This window comes from Motacilla alba, chromosome 2 (genome assembly GCF_015832195.1).
Source record: "Motacilla alba alba isolate MOTALB_02 chromosome 2, Motacilla_alba_V1.0_pri, whole genome shotgun sequence".
In the NCBI taxonomy this organism is placed as follows: domain Eukaryota; kingdom Metazoa; phylum Chordata; class Aves; order Passeriformes; family Motacillidae; genus Motacilla; species Motacilla alba.
This window is the reverse complement of record NC_052017.1, coordinates 62,367,388-62,391,026: the sequence shown is the minus strand read 5'-3', so window position 1 is coordinate 62,391,026 and position 23,639 is coordinate 62,367,388. Positions and strand designations below refer to the sequence as shown.

The 23,639-nt window shown below is 40.0% G+C and overlaps 1 protein-coding gene across 2 annotated transcripts; it reads left to right on the top strand.

Moving 5' to 3' along the window:
* The first annotated feature begins 7,372 nt into the window (after window positions 1-7,372).
* On the top strand, window positions 7,373-22,921 carry MCUR1 (mitochondrial calcium uniporter regulator 1). Of its 2 annotated transcripts, XM_038128349.1 has the most exons (9): window positions 7,425-7,948; window positions 8,994-9,104; window positions 10,540-10,643; window positions 12,646-12,747; window positions 13,469-13,510; window positions 15,221-15,292; window positions 18,779-18,832; window positions 19,995-20,109; window positions 21,444-22,921. In XM_038128349.1, the coding sequence occupies exons 1-9, from the start codon at window positions 7,705-7,707 to the stop codon at window positions 21,497-21,499; spliced, it is 900 nt and encodes a 299-aa protein (XP_037984277.1). In that variant the 5' UTR covers window positions 7,425-7,704; the 3' UTR covers window positions 21,500-22,921. The 2 variants fall into 2 exon arrangements, with proteins under 2 accessions (XP_037984278.1, XP_037984277.1); XM_038128350.1 differs by lacking the exon at window positions 15,221-15,292 and having other exon boundaries at window positions 7,373-7,948.
* Window positions 22,922-23,639: the final 718 nt, after the last annotated feature.

Genomic DNA, 23,639 nt, shown 5'->3' with positions numbered 1-23,639 from the left:
AGCATTTCTCTGTTGATGGTTAACACCTATTTTTTAGAGGTGGAAAGCAATGCAAGGTAGAGGAGAATCCAGCTTTCAGTCTCTTTGGTAGAAAGTACAGTTTGACTCTGAGTAATCTGTGGGCCGTAAAGAACCCTGAGCCTCTCTGTGCTGCTTAGATGAATCCAGAGTCCATGAGCTCCTTATACCTGTCAGAGCCACAGTCATCTCTGAACTTCCTTAATCTCATGTCCACGTTCCCAGTGAGGGGAGGCTTGGTGGAGAGACAGGCTTCCTCTGCTCTGCTTCTGCAATGGCTTCAGAACCTACTGCAACATGGTTTAGCCTAGCTCAAAGAGACAGATGAGAGGATGTCACAAAGGGTCGGACAACTGGTGCAGGACTCGTGTCTTCATTAGTTTTGCACCTGTTTTTATGGTTTTGTTTTGGATTTTTTTCTGTGCATGAAGCTGCCTCAGACGTGCCCCTTATCACAAAGGAAGATTCTTCATAATTAATTCTCAGCATTATGGTCCCACTTGATAATTAATTTATTCATTCTCTTGCTGTATAACTGTTTCTCTTCTTAACCGACTGACTTTGGTAATAGTTCTCTGCATAATTGATTCATATTGCTGTTGATTCTCCCCATTTTTATTTAATATCAGAAATGATTTGCTATATAACTGCCTCATTGCTTAACTCATTATCTACACAATTGCTTGGTATCATAATTGATTCACTGCTTAACTGTCTCACAGAATAATGAACAGCAAGTAATGGCCATCCACTTTTCACCTCCATTGCCCTTCCCTACATCTGCCTCTTCCTTTCTTTACATGACAACCCAAATCTTGCCTGACATCCATTTTAGCCCCTCAGCCCAGTACAAAATGCCACTGCTACCATCAGTCCCCTGGCCCATATTCAGATTCCTCCAGCCCCCTTTGGTGTCTTTCCCCATTGCTCTCCCAGCTGCATCACACAGAGTTGACACAGCTTCGGTTCTGGGTCTGTTGTATATTCTCAACATATTCTCAGCCTGTCTTTCAAACCTTTATGCTCATCTCTTCTGTCCTCCTTTCACCACTCCAAGTTCATGTCTGCCCCCCTACGAATATTTTTACCTACTACTAACTCTTATAATCTTTCTTTTGCACATTTACACCTGGAAGACACCTCTGGACTACTCCATAAAGCCTCTTCTCTGCCTCCTCCTTAAAATCTTCCCTCAAACCCACACTTTCTGCACTGCACACAGTGCCTGCTACACCAGAGGCCACTACAGTATTGCTGTCCTCATATGACAGTGGTAAAACTTTAAAACTGCTGGCAACACACCCAGATTGTTCATGCATCCTTGCACACATCACAGGGCCCCTGATTCTAATTCTCTTCACAGCATATCATGGCCTTCTTAAAAAGCACACATAGGCTGCTGACTTTGTCTTGTATATTTGCACGGTCCTGCCTGAGATACCTGGGAAAAATTGTAAATAATAGATGCATTTCCAGAAAGTTAAAAAGCCAACACAGAATAATCCCTAGGGAGGAAATGTTCCACCAGTAGGGATGAGCCCCAAATTCCAATCTACTTCTTTCCTTTTTGCTTGCCTGGAAATTATATATTTTTTTTCCAAACCTTCTGCCAGAATGAACCAGATCTCTGAGGAGCAATTAAAATGCAGCACAGAAAGTCCTGCCTGCCAATCCCACTGCAGGACTCCTTCAGGAAAGAAGTAAGACCAGGGTTGTGGAGACATGAAATTCTTATTTGCAACTTACATGACTCCCAGCATGTAAAGATAAAAATAAGAAACTCCTATGGATAATAGCCTCCCTTACTTCTGTCTTCCTGCACACAGCAGTCAGAAGCAGCTGCTGCTGCCCCTCTATATCATGACAACAATTCCTCCTGCTTTTATTCAGTCAAAGGTGGTGAATGCATAAATATTTTGTATACAAGGTAATTCTTGGGTTAGTAGGAAGGGATATTGGTCCAAATTGTCCTCCATTTTAATGGCACTCAGTTTTGATAGCTTTAAACACAGATGGTATTTATCTGTTCATTCTACAGGAAAAACACATCCGATAAGAATATAGCAGGATTTAATATTATAATATAAATGCCATTTCTTACAGCTGTCAACCATAACACTTGAATAAATATTATACCTCCTTCCTTAGAGAAATCACAGCAGGGTTATTTCTGGCAATTGAACCAGCTTCCAGGGAGATACACTCTGTTGGTGGTTTCTGCAAAGAGTTCGGTGCATGACCCCATTTTATGATCTCTGGAATAGCTGTTCAGCGACTCAGAGGATCAGGTCAATTGGTTTAAATCTCGTCTGGGTCCCAAGGCTGAATTGGAGCTGCACTGACAAGCAGCACCAGCAGCAGTTACTGCTGCCACCTACGGGTAGCATAATTTTGGTTTCATTCCTCAGCGATCCCTGCTTCCCTACAAGCCATCTATACCTGTTCGTGTGCATAAACAAGTATAACGGGAGAAATCTCATACTCATCACTTATTTCTCCCCTAAAAAGAAAACAAAGTAACAGAGGAAGCATGTCACCTATGCATCCCGCTGAAAAGAATAGGAGAAGACTTTGTGCACTTAAAATTATTATCTCCTAGAGGAAAGGAAGACAATAGTATCTTCTTATTTTCTGCCTTCGGTGTTTTGGGTGGTGCCTTCACTTTAACATCACTGGAGCACGCTCATCCCTGGCAAAACAGCACTGAAATTACTCGAAATGCACCTTATCTTTTGCATATTCATGCGGAAGCTGTTACAACCCTTTTCTTCCATTCAACGTGGGAAAGCATTCATGCACTGGTGACTCTCATTCTTTTCCATGCTGGCAGGTTTTTAGCTTTTTCCATTTAAAATTAAGAACAGTTTGGGGCATTCATCACCCCTGGCAGCTGTTAATCCCCCTGAACTCTATACAATTACTGTGTTAAAATATTTTAAGTAAGTAACAGTACTAGTTAATGCTATTTTGGATTGGACTTGGTACTTCTAGCTCATTAGTCTGTCTCTGACAGATTATCAGTCCCAGATGCTTGAGGTGCAAAGTGAAGAACCTCAATAGCAGAGAATTAATGCAAGGGCACAGGAACCAGTCCCTTGCTATTACAGGGAACTGCATTGTAAAATCCCTTTCACAAGCAGACCACACTCATCTAAGAACTGATTTCAGGTTTTGATTCCACCTGATTTCTGTGGAGAAGCTTTTCACAAGCTATACTCTTGAACAAAAACCTATTAATTTCCAATCTACATTTATTTACAGCCACTTTACACCAAATGTTCTTTCACCAGTAATGTTCTTTCATATAAACAGTAGTTCTTTTTTTTACTTTATTCATCCATTTTGCTTACAGATGCAAACAAGAATCCCTCTCAAGCATTGTTTTGCTTAGTTAAACAAGCCAGTTTCTTTTTAATCACCTTCAACTGAAAGGATGCTTCCCTCCCCTTAATTCTCCTGTTCACACGAGGGTCTCAGTTTCAATTGGATTTATCTTTACTGAATCCAATGCAGTACCAGAACTGTATTTCATACTTGAAATTACATTATACTCAAGGGTCAGTGAAACTTTCCATGTGAACCACTGAAAATATCTGACTTGATACAACTTGGGGTTACATTTGCTTTCCTTGAAGCCATAGCACATTGGTGGGTCAACTAATACGTCCCAGAGCTCACTTTACCCTCCTTCAGTTTTCACCTAGAAGTACAGAAGATGTTGTAATTAGTCCTTATTTTGCACTTTGCATTACTTTGCCATTTCTGTTACCCTAGTTTCTAAGGTCATTCAGCACTTGCTCCTTCTCTGCAGATCTCATTTTTACAACCAAGGGGGTTGTAACTCCATAGATCAGTGAATGCTGTGTGCCTGCAGGGATGAAGTTTTCAGGACACGAAGCATTTGCTTCATTTATAGTCTTTAAGCAGGGTCTATTGGCTATCAAGGGGAAATGGATAGATTAAAGTCAAGCATTAAGCAACTTACAATAATGAAATAGCAGAAAGTTTTTTGTCCTGTTGACTCTTCCTGGCTTACAACTGCACCATTTCTGCTTTTTCATGCAGAAATTAGTCCCCAGTGCTCAGTTACCAAAACTGATAACTCTGAAGCCACTGTAGCCTCCAGAATGCAGGGAATCTATCTGCTGGTAGTACACAACAGTCTCCAACATGGAGAAAATGGTCAAAAAAATAGGATGTGGAAGATCATAGAATCATGGAAGGCTGGAAGGCACCTTAAAGGCTGGAAGGCATCTGGTTCCAGCCCCCTTGCCATGGGCAGGAACATCTTCCATTAGACCAGGTTGCTCAAAGCTCCATCCAACCTGTCCTTGGGCACTGCCAGGGATGGGGCATCCATGGCCTCTCTGGGCAACCTATCCCAGTGCTTCACCATCCTCAGAGTAAAGAATTTTTACTAATATCTAATCTAAACCAACTCTCTTTCAAGTTTAAAGTCATTCCCCCCTGTCCTGCCACTGCATGCCCTTGTAATTAGAGTCTCCTCATCTTTCACGTGGGATTCCTTTAAGTACTAGAAGGTACTACAAGCTCTCCCTGAAGCCCTCTCTTCTTCAGAGTGAACAATCCCAATTCTTTCAGCCTGTTCTCCTGTACAAGATGTTCTCCAGCCCCCGATCATGTTCATGACCTTACTCTGGACTCACTCGGGCAGATCCATGTCCTTCATCCATTGGGGACCCCTGAGCTGGATGTACTACTCCAGGTGGACTTCCACAAGAGATGAGTAGAGGGAGAAAATCAACTCCCTCAACCTGGTGACATGACACTGGAAAGGGAAAAAATTGAAAATGTTGATCTCTGACACAAAGTCATCTGCCCTGGGAGATAGATCTCTGTAGCTCGTGGTAGCGAGTTTGCTTTCATTAGAGAAGATGAAAAGCGGCACTGTGTGATAGCCAGCGTGTGTGGGTGCATCTGACCCTGAAGGGGCTGGCCCCAGTTGCATTCGGAGCCTCCATCTGTACAGCACTTCTTGCACCCACTATCTGCCATCATGTCCAGGCACAAAAAACAACTGCAAAATGCAAACTGGCAGATGATATAAAAGAAGACACTTCAGCAGTCATAGTTTTGCCTTTCAATTGCCGTAACAAGCGCAGGGCTTTGAAAGGGACCATTGAAGAAAGCATCAAAGAAAATACACTGCACCAGTTTCTGAATCATCCATAGAATGAAAAGACAATTGCCTGCAGACTCACAAATGTCAGCAATCGGTGCTGTGCTACAGCCAGGCAGTGTGCATGGAACAGCCAAGCAGATGCGGTGAACTCATTAGGCATATTTCTGCTTTTACTTACAATGAAAACAAACACGGCTGTGCAAGTCGGCCCGCTGAGGTCCCCGACCATCAACAGTGCAAGTGGTTTAAGAAATAGCTGTTCATGCAGCCTGCAAGTATAATGATATCTCTCTGTGTCCTGGCTTGACTATATGATGCTTTTATCCCAAATCATCTGTTCTGTTTATGCTGAATAATAAGTTTTGCACCTTTAACACTTGTTCCAGAGACTGTAGGGGGGAGAGAATAAGTGCAGAGTTTTGTTTTCATAAACTGCACTCTCTCCTCCACATTCCTGCTCCTGGACTGTGTTGTCTGCAGATGGACAGACAGCAGGACAGAGCTCTCCTTGACTTTTAGTTAGTTTTAGCTAGCTGAGGCAAAGTTCCCTGGACTTTTTTTTCCCTTTTCTTTGGAGCTGTTTAAATCTGCTCTGGACTGAGCACCCAGCAGAGCACCGGCAGCTCGCACCTGTGGCCCACAGGGCCGGGTCTGGGCTGGGCATTTCCAGCACCAGAGAGACTGATAAGAGACTGAGTGAGCCGAGCTGCAACCCGGGGAGGGGACTTTTCAGAGTTTGTCTCTCTTTTGGAGCATCAAGGGGTTTTATTGTTTAATATTGTTTAGGTTTTATTGTTTAGTTTTTTCCACTTTTCTCCAAGGAGGTATTTTTTCCTGAACCGGTTAGGGGGACTGGCCAACTGATTCTGCTTTTCTAGAGGAGCCCCTTTGGGGGTTCTCTCCCAAATTTGCCCTGAACCAGGACACTCTGATACACAGAAGTAATATTTACAGTTTGTTTTGTAAGAACACAAAGGTCTTCTACTGTTCTGCTTTATCACCACAGCAGCTGGAAGGGGGTGCTGCTGAAGAGCTGCTGGCCTTGTGTACGTGCAGTCTTGGCTGCAGAGACACTGCTGTGCTGCTGTGACACTGCCACGTGCCCTGGTGGGTCACCCACCTTTGTATTTATGTAGACACACCTGAATGATGCCATCTTCATGCAGATTTGCTGTAATTATTGATTCTAGTAGGAAGAAGAAAAGGTGCCACATGTATTTTTCTGTGAATTTGTATCTAACAGGAAAACTATCAGCTTGCTCTGAAGTAAGTGCTGCCTGGAGAAAATGGCAGTGGGATGAACCAACCAACCAACCTATTAATTTCCTACAAATATTAAGTGATGTGTTTTAACAACAGTGCATAGAAAAAAAACACATTTTCCTGTATTTTCCAGAAACATGTATTTTTGGCAGAACCAAACAAACAACACTCCTGCCCCACTCTAGTGCTTAGGGCACCTGTTCAATGGTTAAGGCTCCAGACCCACCAAGTTGCCCAGTCGTGGGATTACTTGGTTAATAACTTCAAGCCCCGAAATCTCAGTCCCATTGCAAAGTGACAAGTTCTGTCTGAAACTGTTGGTCTGGTTTAGTGGTTTAGGGGTTGCAGCAGCAGTGCAGCACTGACAGTGGGACTTGTCAGGAAAATTAATCCATAAACACCAGGGGTTTATGTCCAAAAAGGAGACAGATGAGTCCCATTACTTTATTTGAATAAAGGGAGAGGTCATGAGGCATTTCCCTTGGGGTCTCCCAAATTTTTGGAAGACGCTGCCTCCTTTTTATCATAATTTCCCATCTGCATTTCCCTCTCTCTTTCCCCATTGGCTGAGGTACTTGAGAGGTACAGATTCCCTGAAAAGCCTAATACCTAAGATCCCCTTCTAATGTATAACAACCCCCCCTTTGTCTTGTGTCAATTAGTGGAATTCCTTATGGAATTTATGGTTCTTCCCATTGTTTCTTTCATCTCTCAGTAATCAATTTCATTCATCAGCAAACTTACAGTTTGTTTGTAAAGACAAATCTCTCATTCCATTTATCAGTAAGTGGAATCCTTCCTATTGTTTCTTTTATCTCTCAGTATCTAGCTTTATTTACCATCAGATCCACAGCCTGTTTGTAAAGACAAGCCCCTCATTCCCTTCAGACTAGATGATCTCAAAGGTCTCTTCAGCCTTGCCGATCCCATGATGCCACGATTTCACGGCTCTGTGACCAGGGGAGTGTCCGTCTCCACCGCATCGAGCCCGCACCGCCCTCGCAAGCGCCGCCCCGCCGGAACCCGGCCCGCCCGCGCCGCTCTTCTCGGCGCGGCCGCTGCGTGAGCCGTAGAATCAATCGCGGTTCCTTGGCGGCGTCACCTGCCGCGTTTGGCTGCGTCCCGGAGGCGGAAGCGGGACGGCGCCTGTGGCGGAAGTGAGCCGCCGGGGCGGCGTGTGCTCGGCGATGGCATCCCAGTAGTGGCGACGGCGGCAGCGGCAGCAGCGGTTTCCCTCCTTCCCGTCCCCTTTTCCGCCGTCGGGACCGGGTGGCGCGGCCATGGCCGGGGCCCAGGCGGCCGCCAGCGGCGGGGGGCGCGCGCTGCTGCTGCTGTTGCGGCCGCGGCCGCGCGGCTCGGACGGCGCCTCACGTGACGGCCGCGCGCCCGCGTCCCCCGCGCGCCGCTGCCTCGGCGACTGGCGGTGCCCGCCCGTAGCGCAGCCGGGCCCCGGCGGCGGCGGCGCCGTGTGGGGAAGGGGCGGCGGGAGCGGCGGGGGGAGCCGGCGGCACCGCGGGGAGCGGGGTGAGCCCGGGGAGATGGGGCGTCCTGAGAGCACCGGGAGTTCGGGCACCCGGGGTGGGGAAGGGTCTGCAGCGCAGGTCCGTGCGGAGCAGCTGAGGGAGCTGGCGGTGTTTAGCCTGGAGACAAGGAGGCTCAGGGGGGACCTGCTCGCTCTCTAGAACGACTCGAAACGGGGGTGTGGCAAAGGGCAGGTCGGCTTCTTGCCGAGACAACCGGCGACAGGATATGAGGACGTAGCCTCAAGCTGTGCCAGGAGAGGTTTAGGCTGGATATTAGGAAGAATTTCTTCACAGAAAAGGCGACTGGACTGTGGACTGGGCCGCGCAGGGAGGTGGTGGAGCCGCCGTCCCCAGGGGTGTTTAAGGACGTGGCGCTCAGTGCCGTGCTCTGGTTCACAGCTTGGTGTTCGGTCAAAGGTTGGACTCGATGATCGCAAAGGTCTTTTCCAACCTAATTGATTTTATATTCTGCCTCTTGGCAGTTCAGCTCATGCCCCACCTCACGTTCATTCTGTCAGGGTTGTTTAAACACTACGCACCCCAGGGGAAACAACGCGCTGTCTTAGATTGGCTTTCAGTGTTGAAAGTATTTTCTGCAAAAACAGTAAATGGCAAATTGTGAGTGGTTGCTTTTTTCTTAAATGGCGAGTGATGAAAGTTCACTTCTTTAAAAAAGAAGGGACAGAGTGTGTGGATTTAGCCCTCTACCTTTGAAGTGCTCACAGGTCCCACCTGCTGAGGTGATTCCCGTAAAGGAACAGATGCAGGACCTTGTTAACTGGAGGGATTTTTTTCCAGAACATTGTGTTCCTGGAGAGCATCTCGTAAGAGGTGCAGTGGCATAGTGTCCTGTTTTCCAGCTCTTGCACATAGAACTTATTGATCAGATGTCTTTTCACTTTCAAGCAGGCTGTGGTAGTCTCAACACAAACTATTTTGTCCTGAGTGAAAACATCCCAGGTAGAAAGGAAGCTCTTGGAAAACAAACAAACATGTTTGAAATATTCTTTCTTAAGAAATAACTTTTTTTTTTTTTCTTTTTCCAGATGTAAGCATTTCTGTGTCATCTTTGCAAAGCAAAGAGAATATTTCCTTACTGGGAAATAGGAGGCTTTATTTTGACACTCATGCACTGGTATGCCTCTTGGAAGAAAAAGGTAATTTGTTTGAAACAAGTAGCTATTTTTAATGGCTTTCATGAGTGGCTTTTTAGTTTACAAAGTTTGTTACTTTTCCTTGACATACAGTGTTACACCTTGATTTTTATGGAGTTTTTGGGAGCTTGTCTGTATACCAGGTAGGGACATATAGGGTTTTCTTTGCCTTCAAAAAGGAAACAGTGAGCTTATATGACTTTGTTTGGAATCATTTTTACCCTATTGGTAGTTAAAAATGCTAAGAAAAATGAAATTTTAAGAACTGAGAGCAAAGAACCCCAGAGCCTTCAAGGCAGTGGTTTAAAACGTTTTAATTGGATTCCTTCATATTTAGTATATTACACCTTGAATATGCACCTATGTGTTACAGTTGGATGCAATATGGACTACTTTGTACAGTGCAGCTTTTAGGATAGAGCGTAGAATACTCTAAAAATAGTATTATGCTAAAATACAGATAAGGGAACAGATTATTTTTAATTCAATGCTGAGGAGGGAGAGGTACCCTAAGGTGAAGCTCAGTACAGCTGAAGTGATTTGTAACAGCTCTCCATTCCCAAAATGGAAAGGTTCTAGTCCCCTTCCCCTGCCAGGTGGTTCCTTCTTTTTCCATGGGCCAGGAACTTCTCAGTAAACTCTCCAGCTCTTTTCTTGTTTGGTATTCTGAGACACTAGTTTAAAGAGTTGCTGGATCAGTTGAGTGAGCACAGGTCAGGAGGAGGGATAATGGGAGAGGGAGCCTTTTAGTGGTTATAAACTTTTATATCAGCTGAGCTACTGAAAGTGACTTGCTCTCAGCTGTGCTTGCTGATGCTGAACTGCTGGTGAGTTTGAAATAATCACTCTTTTGCAAGTGTTTCTTTTTATAATGATTAACTCTTGTTCGTGACATTTTTACTCCTACATTTTGAGGGCGGAAAAAATGAAGGTATTTTTAGGGATAGTGTTTTAGTATGGTTTCCAATATATTCAGTTTCAAAAAGTTTCTAACAGGCACTCAGAAGCTGGTAGACCTAAAATCAGGACACTTGGCTGTGGTGTTGAGTTTTGTACATCTTCAGTGGCACTGAAGTTTTATAGTATAATGAAGTATCTGCTTTTCAGAGTCAGAATTCTTGCTTGCTCGTGGAAGTAACCACATGTGAGAGATGACATTCCGCAATAACTCTGGAGAACTCCCTCTTTATCCTGCTGATAGTGTAATAGTGCTATACTATGGAAGCAGTCATCCTATGTCACAGCCATAGTTTTGGGGTGGGGAGACTTGCAGGTACTGACTGTGTTCTTTTGTTCGTGCTGGATCAAGTGTTCTGTGTTTTATTATCTTTCATAACTGACATTTGTTGTAATTTGGTGCTGATTATGAGCAAGTGGCATTTCTGTAAACTGGCCAGATTTGGATCTCTCTCTGAATGTCACTCTTTGTTTCACTTAGGGTTCACTACTCAGCAGTCGGAGGTCATTGTGTCTGCATTAGTGAAAATCATGAACACCAACCTGGATATGATTTACAAGGACATGGTCACCAAAGTACAGCAGGTTAGATCAGAGGCAGTGGTGGGGTTAAAGTAAATTAAAGCCGTGTATGCCTGCCAATCAAATATGTCTTGCTATTTATTACTGTTATACACTGCATTTTAAAAGTTTGAAGGTGAAGAGCAAACGTTCCTCTATATCTATTGACTGGTTCATTTTGTCTTGAGTTTATCAGATAGTTGCCAAAGTGTTGTGATGGACCTTGAGATTTTAGTACTTTTGGTTGGTGTGCAAACCACAAGTAGTTTGTTATTTTCAACCTTACAGTAACAGAGTTACTGAGAATGCTTAGACAGTCATAAGAGGTATTCAATGCATGGATTTGAATTTCTGCATTTGTTTTGTAAACTTGTAACAAGGAAGTACAGATCCCCTCAGGTATTTACCATCCTGTTATATGGTACTTGTTTGTTTTTCTCTGTCTCTCAGTGACATTTATGTTGTATTAGGATACAACCTCCTGGGGCTTCTCTGTGAGCCTGGGGTTCACAGCCCCAAGTCACCTTCCCAGCACAAGCTGCAACTTGTTTCATAGTAACCAGGCTGCTCTCTTGAGACATGAGAAAACAGCAGCTGCTGTCGCTGTAGTGTAACAGTCTTGGCAGAAGGATGTCTCATTAAAAAGTGGGATACTGCAAAAGTGGATTTTGTGGCACTTTCCATCTAGGGAGGTTTCAAGCCAATCTTCATAGCTTTTAGATTGTAGGCAAAGCTACAATCCTCTTGTGCTGAACTTGTTCCACAGTCGGTCAGGGAATGCCATGTTAAAGGGTCCTTTTCTCCCACGATTAGCTGTATTTTACAACAAGCAGTCTCAGTCTCCTTCTGTGCGTAGCTTTTTTGAAAGTTGTTTTGTGTTAAATTTAATGCTGCTACTGATGGTAGATGTTTTCTGAGACTGTTAGATTTGACCCTCAAGTGACTTTCTGCCATTAAGATGCAATGTGTAGGTTTGTATGGCAGCTCAGGAAGTGTGTGTGCCATCCACACTGGGCCACATGGTAAATTTGTACTTCCCTATAGTCTTTGATTGCACAAGGTCTTCTGCAGAAAGAGAACAAAAAATTGGAAGAAAGATTTGGAATGTTGTGGATGAGCTATTATCAAAGTATTACCTCGGTTAGATAAAACCTTAGGGAAAAACAGATTTACATGTGTGTGTATGTATAGGCATGAAGAAGAGAAAGAATATGGAAGATTCTGGTCTCTGTTTGCTGAGTCCACTGAGGAGAAGAGAGAACAAGAACAATCTGGAGACACTGAGGAGTAAGAAAAGAGGTGTCCATGCAGTACTCTTTCTGTAGATTTTTTGTAATATGTCCAGAACACTGACCCATTTTTTTTCAGTCTTGTGGTCAGGTAGCCTGGAGAGGCATCTTTACGTGCTACTTAGAAATAAAATGCTGCAAGGTAGAATTGCATTTTGTGACAAAACTGAAGTTAGAGTGCTGTGTCAGATTTGTAGGGATCTTAGTCCAGAACCAAAAGCAAGGGACTACTTATTAGAGGAAGATTTTTAGTAGAGAAGGCAGTTCCTATATGCATGTGTGGGTAGTGTAGGATCTAGAACAATGTCTACAGACTTTTCCATCCTTGAAAGTTGCAGAGAGGGGAAAAAAGGTATTTACGGAAGAGTATGGTTGTGCTGAGGAATTTTGGTTTGAAGGCCAGCTTTCCTCATTTGGCTCAGAGACAGCTCTGCCTAATGCCTTTGCTAGCGTAAGAATTTGATGACTTGGAAGCAGATGTTTCCTGGGCTAATAATTGAATTATTCTGATCTGTGTTAGCACTGCCAATTTTGTCAGACATTACCAATGTTTGAGCCTAACTTGCTTATTTTGTCACTGTCACTCTGTCTTGCTTTCGGAAACTTGGATAATCAACCTGAAATTGCTGAATTAAAAATTTCAAGGCACCAAAATAGTCTTTCATATTTGTAGGCACAGATGAGGAAAAGTAGTATAGTTGTGATATGTTCTGAGGTTCTTCTTCCTTCTTTTAAAGGAAATTGCACTTCAGCAAGTTATGTCCCATATTGCTGGTGTGAAAAAGGACATGATTATTTTGGAAAAAAGTGAATTTTCAGCACTTCGTGCAGAAAATGAGGTAAAAATTACTGCGTTGGAAAGTTCTATTCTAGAACTTGCTTTTTTGTTTTGGTTTGGTTTTTTTTTAATAATGATGTAAAAAAGCATTTTGTACCAAAGGAGATGACTGGGGCTGGGATGGTTTGGCACCTTCATTAATGACCTTGTTGATGGAACAGAGGAGAGGGCACTTTCAACAAGTCTGCAGATGATCCAAAGCTGGGAGCAGCTGCTGACACACCAGGCAGTTGTGCTGCCATTCAAGGGGACATCAGCAAGCTGGGAAAATGGGATGACAGGAGTCACATGAAGTTGAACAAATGGAAGTGCCCAGTTGTGTCCCTGGGAAATATACTTAGTCACCAGGACAGGCTGAGAGTGACCAAATGGAAAGCAGCTTGGCAGGGAAGACCTGGTGGACACGAGGTGGACCATAAGCCAGTGATGAGCCCTTATGGCAAAAGCAGCCAGCGGCCTCCTGGGCTGTGTTAGGACAGCTGCCAGTGGGACACTGCTGATTTCTGCCTTGTGCTGTTGTTTGGAAGGGCACAGTACTGAGTAAACATGCATGTGTATTCATCAGTACACATATTGAGGACATGGAATCGTGCTTGGTTTGCCTGCCTTTTCACAGTATGGATTATAGTTGCTGTTACTGATGATGCAAATTCTGTAGATTTCTAGATAGTGTGGTTTTATATACAGTAATAAAGTCTAAAATTTTTTTTGTACTCTCACAGAAAATAAAACTTGAGCTCCAACAGATAAAGAAGCAAGTCACGGTAAGATACCATACCAATATAATTCAAAATTAACACCTGTCTGATTAGCTGGAAAAAAAAAAGTGCTACTTTCAGAATTTCATTTTATAAGCTGTGTTTAATTGTTGTGATACGTCTGATACTGAAATGGCTGTTGATAGTACACTGTGGTCTGCAGCAATGGCACTTTCATGCATACCTCATAAATGAGGACAGGAAACTGTGACTAGTACAAGAGGCAAACCAAAATCTAACTGAAGATATTTTTATGTCCTTAATTCAGATCCAGAAAGTGGCTGCCATGTCACGGTTAAGGCTGAGTGAAGTTCTGCATTTAGGGCTGCCTGTACATTAAAGATGCAGCATACATTTGAAATCACAGTACTTACTAATTGTGGGGGTTTGATTGTTTGGTTTGGTGGTTTTTTTCGTTTCTTTTTTTCTCTGAAGACTTTCCTCTTACCTGTCCAGCATTTTAATGGCTTTTTAAGGCCACCAAGTTTGGGACCATTATGTTTGGTCCCATTTGTTTGGGAGCAAATGATCACTGCAAGAAGATAGGCTGTGTGGAAAGCTTACTCTGTTTTAAAATACATTTGGCATCTAATTTTTGAATTGTAATTTATTTTATGGTTTTAGTTGCATGTAAATGAGTTAGTGTAATCCACTAGTAGAGCATCAAGGATCTGAGTCATCTTTTCTTAAAAGCTAGATGTCTTTATATTTTACTTTGAACTGTAAATTCAGTTCTCACAAGGGCATGTTGTTATATGCTTGCTCACACAAAAAGACAGTGTAAAACACTGTGTAACACACAGTGTAAAACTTCAAGGAAAATTTTTATTTTTTGATTTATTAAACTGTAATGTATTCTGTTGAAATGACAACTAATGATAAATCAATTAAAGTTCAAAATTCAAACACAGAAATTGAGTCTAATTACTGTTAGTGCTAACCTCATGAGTTGGCATTGGCCTACTTGAGAAATGTTTACTTGGTTCTAGCAGTAGAATCTCCCAGAACATCAGCAATCTTTTGTTTCTCCCACATATTCATCTCATCAGCAGTTTGCCACATGACAAACTGTCAGCTGGCTGAAATTCCTGCCAGGAGGTTGCATTAAAATGGCAGCTGTCACCAGGAAAAGCAGGACTCACAGCTATCGATAAAGTCAAATGCAAGTGTACAACTTAATAGTAGTTTTAAAAAGTGAGATGTTTAAAAATGCGGTAAATGTTTCCTGACTTTTCAAATGTCTATAGCTTTTTCTGAAAATCCCAGATGTAGTCTTTAGAAACAGATTTTCTTTTACACTGGAAGGTGAGAAACTGCTTTGAGCATTATTTTGAGCATCAAGATTCCTTCATGGAAGAAATCCAACTTATAGGTGTAGCCAGACATGGGTTTCTAGATATCAGAGAGAGTTACAGGATATGTGAAATGTTCTCTGCATTTATAGAAGGATGTGCTCTCAGTTAAGTACGTTCTCAGGGTTAAAAGTAATTTTTAGTTTGATTTTGAGATCCATTTCATACTATAGGACATCATACTTCCAATATAAATACTTATAAATAAGTATTATAAATACTTAATACTTCTGGAAATTATATACCTTAATTGAAGAGAAGCTCATATTCATGAGATATAAAGATAAGATGTATCTGCCCAATTCTTTCTGCTTATGATAAAACAGAAAATCTTGCTTGCTGCTTTATCAATTCTTCCCATTAGGATGAAATTACCAAAGTTCATGCAGATAACAAGTTAAACCTAAACCTGGAGAAGAGCAGAGTGAAAGAACTGGTAAGTTTTGGTTACTTCTAGAAACATCTCAACACTGAGTAATCTCCAAATTTGGGTGAGAGCATCTTACCCAAAGAGTATTTTCCTGCTGACCTATAGTATCACTCAACTTCAAGATGATATTAATCCAAGTTACTCGTCCTTATGCTGGTATATGCAAGGTGCCATGTTTGGGTCTGTATGTCTTACCTGTTTTGATCTTGTTTTAATATCAGGATGAACATATTACAATTAAATAGATTAGATATTTAATCTAATATGCTGACTAGCTGCCGAGAGGGTTTTTTATTTCATATCTCTTTCTCTATTTACACACTTACTATTGCTTACACATTTTGTTGAATCATCATTGGAGATGTTTCATTTCCCTGTATTTAGTTTGTCAAAAAAATACCTATTGTGGAACTAGTTGTAATTTTTTTTTTTTAAATTGTAAGTTATCCTGGTTCATATTGCTTTTGAGCTTTGAAATACCTGGTAGATCTGAATTGATGTAATCTAAAATTAGCGTAATGTAGATATAAAATTAGAAGATAAACGAGTTCTTGCATTATGCACAGCACTCTAGAGTTCTGTTCTCATAGATTCTTTTTTTTTCAGTAGCTTTTAGGATCTCAGTGAAATGTTATCTTCTAAATTGAAGGGTCTTTTAATAACTTTTTCTAAATTATTATTATTTCTTTCTCAGTCCTTTTTCTTAGGTGTGTTATAAAGACATAATACTTATCTTCAGGCAATAAGAACTATTCAAGTAGATATCATTTATCTTCTGTGTGTGCCCCTAGAAATAGTGAGTGATTAGTTTAGGTAACAGCTGTGTTGGTGACTCAATATAATGACTAACAGTCTGTTAGCCCATGGTAGATGCTTGAATAAAGTACAATTTGAGCAGGTAGACTTCTTGTTTAAAGGTTAATACTTCATGCTAATGAATTTAAAAAACATTATATGAAATGTAGTCATTGTGTATATGATAAGCTTTGCAACAATTTGGGCATACAAAACTTAGATGAAACCACTGCAGTAGTGATAAATTAGGCAGCAGTGTTTTCTTGTACATTAATGTAGGTAGGATCATGGAATCTGGACTTTGGTCTTTTGTGTAGAACACAACTTTATTTTGCCTCCCAGGAAAGGCAAACTGCATGTCAACTTTCTCTTAACAAAGCTGATCAACTTTGTAGTCTGTTGTGCAACTATAATTTCATTGTTTCTGTGGAAGCTGCTCATTTTTTTTTTCCTCCCCCAACCCCACCATTTAATTGCAATGCGTGAACTGAAGAGGAAAAAGGCAGCTGAATGGGGCTGAATGGGGAGCAGGTTGTGGCACATATGCTGGGCTGGGGGAAAGATGTAATCCAGAATTTTCTATAATAGGCACAGCATCATTGTTATATTTACTTCAATTTTAATGTGACTAAGGACTGAATACCCGGCTTTCTGAGAAAAAAAACTAAGGATAATTGAAGGTTACTGTGCATTCTTACTAAGTTACTTTTCAGAAGAGAAGTGTCTGAAGTTTTTATTGTTTTAACTTGAAGCAATAAGTAAAATGTTCTTATCTTTCAGTTTGTTGTGGAGTGAGTGCTGAAAGAGAATTTCTTAGTTTGCCTACACTGATGTTGGCAGTCCTTAATGCTTCAAGTTTTAAATGCTTTATCTTTTATTTTTTATAGTTTATTATTTTATAGTCTCTTCTACTTTATTTCTCAGAGAATCCTACATTGCTTAGTGCACATCTCTTTATGTTGTGATTTGTGTCTTCAGTGTACAGATATGATTTAAAAACCTGGAGTACAAGAACTTGTATATATTCATGTGTTCATGCATCATGCACTAAGCTTGCTGTTAAAAGCCTCAAGATGTATGTGACAAAATTGAATTTTTCCTGCACTGTAAAAAACGTGGACTTAAGGGGAAATCTCTCTGTTGAATTTCAGAGTGGGAGGTTTAGCCTTGTCCTTTCTTCTTTTTTTTTTTATCCACTATGTTTATGTTGTTACAGATGTGATGATGGCTTGCACTAAAAGGCCAATTTCACTGTCTTAAACTTAAGAGTAAAGTCCTTGAGTCTGACCTAGAGAGTTCTAAACATAAAACAAAACTTAAAGAAGCATCCAGAAAGCTTGTAGAATATAAATCATTCAGAAGATGTATATTTGGCTGACTGCATCTATTTAAACAGATGAACTATTTTAGTCCATAAAATTATTTTCATTCTCATTGTTCTTTTGATAGTGATCAATTCCTCAATGTGAGGTCCAATTCTTTCATTTCTACCAAAATATAATTTTTTTAAAAATTATTTTATTAATATTCTGCCATTTTGACACTTTCAAAAATGGGGATTTATATAAAATGTCTGAATTTCTTTTTTTATCCCTGTCTTTATTTTGCAGAATCTAGTGACTCCATTAATTGTAGATATGCTGTTATTTGTCTTTATGTAATTTTCCACATTTGTAGCAGCCTGCTGTCTTTTAACTTCAACTTAAGATAAGTCAAAAGTCCAAACAGAGCTCTAGATCTTCAAGGAATCTTCAGATCTTTTAAGTACTGAAGCATTTTATAGATTAATCTGATTTTAATGTTAAAATTAAATAACCTTCCTGAGTGAAGGAAAATTAAGGTGACTTTCCACGTGGGAATGTCAATAGATAAGGCTATTGCTGTTTAACTCAGGATTCTGAGATAGGTGCCTGATGACCTTAGTACCCTTCACTGGAAACTGGTGCTTTATCAGTTGTCTGTGAATAATTTAATTGCTCCAGTAGTGGGGCAGGAACCATTATAGGTGTCAAGGTAAATCAAGCCTGTTCATGAGTCAGAAAGGTAACCTGCTTTATAGGTATGATTCCTTATTTTGGATTTAACTTTGAACTTGAACCCAAATAGCCATAACTTAAAAATAAGTCGCAGCTTCTGGTGATGCACAAACAAAAGGCTTCATGTGCAATACAATTTTTCTGTTTTTAACAAATATACCATGGAATGACAAGTCAGAGCAATTCAAATTGTGAGTGCATGTGGTGCTGGCTAAACATTTTGTTGATAGCTGAGTTTGATGTGATTTAAAAGTGTTCTCCCCTTCCTGAAAGCAGCAGATGGTTCAGTCTTGATTGTGCTTGTATGCTCAGTGGATTAATCAACTGTTCCAGAGTTACTATTTAGAGTCATAGGTCCTTGCTTTTCAGAAATGCAAATCTGCCAGCCTCTCTTCCAGCTGCTTACTAATATATACAGATTTTGTGGAAGATGAGTGTCTGAAGAACTTGTTGCTCTTCACATTTCACATTTTTAAAGTGTGCTTTTGGAAAAGACAGCAGGTATCCTACCATGCTGTCTCCTGAGTGCTGTCAGACAATAATCTTGTCCAGATTATGTGTTCTGTGTAACCTGGAAACAAAGAAACATGCTTTTAAGTGAGGAAAAAAGGAAAAAAGTTTAAGGACAATATCATGTTTACCTTTTTTTTTCTCCTTCTAGTATTCACTCAATGAAAGAAAACTACTTGAAATGAGGACAGAAATAGTGGAATTGGTAAGAATTTAGTAGCTGATTATTACGCAGCAAATCTTTTTGTACTTGTGTTATAGACCTTGTATCCTTTTTGGACTTGGTGATGTCCTTATACACTTTAGCTTAAGTGTCTACACTTAAAGAACAAAAAGACCTTCCTATATATTATTAGACCCTCTGCATGTATATATGAGCTGTTCAGTAGTCACTTTGTTTTGAAACCTCATGCATGTAGTATTTTTTGTAGATGAAATGTCACTCACAGTATGAAATTAATTCTTTCCCCCATGTTTAGAGAGAAATTCATTGCTAGACTGATTTGCCTTCATTTTAGAGGAGGTTTTTACCAAGCACTACTATTTCTCTTTGTTTCCTGAATTATCCCTGGGAAGTCATCTAGCAGTGAATCATTAACTGATTCACAATGTTTCACTAGTGCTGATTTGAAACTATCAGCAACTCAGCAGCTGTTGTTATTAGTTTACAAGTTCAGTCTCTTCCGAGTAATAATTCTATCCCATATTTTTTTAGCAGAAGCGTAATCAAATTCTGAATTTGTAGCTGATTTTGTGTTAAAACTCATTGCAAGACAAAGACGTGATTTTCTACAACACAAGACCAGTTCTCAGTTTTTCTAATGATCCATAAATCTCTCAGCTCCAGTATGACTTTGTCATGAGAGGCTCTTAGGCTTCTCAGTAGCTCTTACAATTGAGCAGTGACTTTAGTCAGTGGGCTGAATGACAGATTGAAGTTAATGTTTATGCTGTTAGATTGAGATAAGAAGGCATCCAGTTCTGCCAGTTTCTATATTACTTTTTAAGGAACATGTGATCACATAAATTTCCTGAGTTCACTACATTATTCAGTTTCTTGGATACAATCAGCTAAGAAAGAACTTGTCTTTGAATAAGGTTTGTATTAGCTCAGTTGGTTACAGCATGATGCTAATAACACCAAGGTTGTGGACTCCATCCCTGTACAGGCCATTCACTGCAGCGTTGGACTTATGATCCTTGTGAATCCCTTTCCTTCCAACTCAGAATATTCTGTAAATTCTGTAAGAATGCAAATTAACATGTATTTAAAGAGGAAGCAAAAATACAACTTGAAAGGATGGGTTAAATTTCTGAATAAACTAGGAATTGTTCAAATTGCATTATTTTGTTGCTTTGCTTTCTAGCACGCGCAACAAGACCGAGCTCTGACCCAGACAGACAGAAAAATAGACACAGAGGTTGCAGATCTGAAAACAATGCTTGAATCGCACAAGCTTGATAATATTAAATACTTAGCAGGTAAGGAGTCTGGCAGTTGTCTCTGATGGTGAAACTGCCAAACATTGTTAAATGTTGGCAAGCTCTCAATTGGCTGTATTTATAAAGGCCCTTATTAAAAAAAAAAAAACAAAAAAACACCCAAAAAAACCACCCAAACTTGATATAGTCTTAGGCAAGATTAGCAGCCTTATTTCTGTACTTAACCCAGAAGAAGCTTCGTGTGATTCACAACTTTATTTTGCATGGAATTTTTTCAGGTTTTTGTCCCTCTTTATACTGTTAATAATAGTATGTGTGAGAAATCTATAAGACTGCCTATTAACAAGGACCAAAAAGTTCTGTGCTGGACTTAATTTATGTAAGCAGTCTGCTGCATGCATTTCTAGGATTTCTTCATCCATCTGATGGAGATCTCTGTGCAAAAAGGAACATTTCAGTTTTTGTGACTGTTCAAGGCCACATATTCTTTAAACTTCCATATTTACACAAGTGCTTGGAGAAAATACTATATATGTGTGCCCACATTATTGCCCTAGGTAACTTTAACATTTTGACATTTTACTTCTGAGTGTGCAGTCCTATTACATGAGGTTAGTAGTATAAAATTATTCTGATCTAGATTTTCTGATTATTTTTTCACAGTGGGCTTTGTCAAAAGTACAGTGAGATAAGCCTAATAGTACTGTATTTCAGACAGATCATTTAGAGAGAACCAATAAAATGGAAAATAAAAGGTGCTTTACTAAATCAGAGGAAATTCTTTTCCCTACCATTCCTCTCAAAAACAAGTTGAACTCTACATGGAAGAAAAAATAATTTTAAATAATTTGTGTTGTGTTTGAAGGGCTCCCATTGCAAACAAGGGCAAAGATATTTTGTGCGTATGTCTTGAAATAAAAATTTTATTCCATTTCAGTAGAAATTTAAAAAATGTAAAACAGATAAAGTTTGTTTAAAATGGCTTTCATTCATTTGTTTGCTAAATTCTTGACTGTGTTTTATTAATCCCATTATTTATTACCTTGTTTTACATCTGTCACTTGTTATATTGATCTTTTTGGAATGGTAAGCAAGTAAGGCCTTATGATAGTTTTCCAGCATTCTTTTTTTTTTTCTCCTTCTTATTTGTTGTTTTTTTATACTCTTCCTACCCTGAAATGGTTTGTTGTAAAGGAAAAGCTTAATCTCTCATATGGGGAGAAGTGAACTTTTGGTGGGGAAGTCATTGAACTTTTAGTCTTGTAGTAAGATGTGTACATAGCTTTCTGAAGAGATGTTTTGAGAGCTATTGATTTAATGTTATTTAATGTCAATATTAATGCCATTTTCCTTCCATCTTTACTTTCTTTCAGGTTCAGTATTTACATGCCTTACTGTAGCACTGGGATTTTATCGTTTATGGATATAACAAAACACGAATTTAAAGGGACTTCTTTGCCTGAGATTCTGAAAAGAAGTTTTTAATCTTTACCTGAATTTTTAACCAAATCTTGACTGTTTTATTTATTATTTTATAAAGCAGACTGTGTTGAGAATGTAACCAAAGACGTGCCTAAAAACAAACTGTGCACATACCATGCCAACATTGAACCTTACCTCTGATGGAAGCGCTTCTGTGGTTTCCCTCCATTCTGAGCTGCAGGGCACCTGCTGCTGCCTTTGTGTAGGCAAAGACTGGCATTCCTGACAATGGAGTGGGCCTGCATGCTGTAGAGAAAATCAATGGAATTATGGTCCATTGCCTGCTTAGGCAGGTTGGCCAGACTCAGTTGCATGTGTTGGACTGAAGTATTTATTATTAGTGTAAAACTGAAGCTACGTGTTCTGTGGCTTGGAGGCACTCTTGTATAAGTGGAGTTTGTGCTAACTGAATCATGCTCACTTCCCTCCCTCTAACACTTGTTCTTACAGTTACTACGATCAAATATTTGTTTGGCTATTTTTGTAACATCGCTATCAGCTTTTTTTCCAGATGGCTGCCCAATCAGTTGTGTTCATGAACGAGTCCTGTGTAAAGATAGCAGTGTTTGCTGCTAGTTTTGTTTGTAAGGTATTTGTAGAGATTTTTGTGACTAACTTGCCTTTGGTAGACGTAAGTATCCGATACTCATTCCATATGCCAATTGCTTACCTTACCACTGTAACTGGAAGTTGGAAATGCAGTAACATACACTGGTTGTGTTAATTTGTCATTAGGTGATACAAAGTGTCTCAGGTGCTGCCTTCTTGATGAAAGGGAATTTATGCTTCTAGAAAGGAAAGACATTTTAAATGGTGGTTATTAAGCAGACTCTTAGGCAAGAGAACTGCACTACCAACAGTCTTCTGGGGGTTTTACTGTTTCATTTCTTAAAAAATCATGTTGATTCTTCAAATGTGGAACTCTGATAGTGATGATAATAATTGAAGCAGCAGTGGACACCTGCAAAGATGTTAAACCCACGTGAATCAGGAAGTGCCACCAAAAGCAATGAAGAAAGATGTCCAGTGTATGCAGGTATCTGTCATTCTTCCACTGATGAAATGACTGGTTAAGTAGCAGAGCTGCCATCTGTATTCCTTCACTTAAAGGAAATTTCCCTTTTCTGCTTGCTGTTAGGAGGGGAGCTTAGTTTATGCACTGGTGAGAAATGCTGTTAGAGCACAATAATGGCTTTGCTTAATGAAAGTAAATCTTTTTGGCTACTTTGTGCCTGTACTGTAATAACCATTTAACATTTTTGTGGTTGGAAGTGCCAACTTTGATCATGTGCAAGTTCAGAGGAAGAGATGGATGCCTGTAACAATACTATACTGGCCTGAAATAAAGAATTTTGAATATTTCATAGAATATTATGTGTTTTCATTATGAAAGCAACTTTTTTATTTGAAAATTATCTCTTTGGTTGAAGGTAAGTCACTGCTCCTACCAAGTCTTTTAAGCTAAGAATTTGCAAAGTCAACAGCCCCTCCAAGACGCTGAAGAAAAATAACATAAGGAAAATTATTATTGTAGACTAACTTAACAGCCCCTCTAAATTAATGAATTTATACTTAAGAACTTCACTTTTTTGTTTAAAAAATTATTTTTTATACAAAGTTACAGGATTTGACACCTTCTCAAATTAGACAAGCAATAATTCAGTTTTTAGAATGACTTCGCTGTTGGTCATATCTTCCCAAGGCAGATGGTTCTATATATGTCCATGGAATCAGTACATGTTGGCCTGCAGGCTTGTGCATCTGACAAATAGTTGCTAAAATAAGTGTTTAAGACTAATTTTAAACATAGGGTCTATCCTGCTAAAAACAGATACTGTGCAAATAAATTTCTATTTAGGGCAGGTGGAAGGAGAAAGTGAAAGATTATAGAGCACCAGCATCTTGGAATTACCAAAGTGTCAGCAAACCAGCGCTTCTTGGTGTTTAAGCAAGGAATAAAGTCAATGTGTCATTCAGGAAAAATACACTATAAATAGAACATAATTATTATCTCCTAGTCCATAAAGTCTTCAAGGGTTGTGTAAAAGCTTTTTATTCCCAGTCTGTGTGCATACACCCAAAATCTT

What these genes read in the sequence shown, in the direction of transcription:
- MCUR1 (XM_038128349.1), top strand. Translation starts at nt 7,705, where the DNA reads ATGGCCGGGGCCCAGGCGGCCGCCAGCGGCGGGGGGCGCGCGCTGCTG. An exon ending in AGATAAAGAAGCAAGTCACG is followed by an intron (nt 13,511 to 15,220) that starts GTAAGATACCAT and finishes TCTTCCCATTAG; the next exon opens with GATGAAATTACCAAAGTTCA. An exon ending in TAATATTAAATACTTAGCAG is followed by an intron (nt 20,110 to 21,443) that starts GTAAGGAGTCTG and finishes ACTTTCTTTCAG; the next exon opens with GTTCAGTATTTACATGCCTT.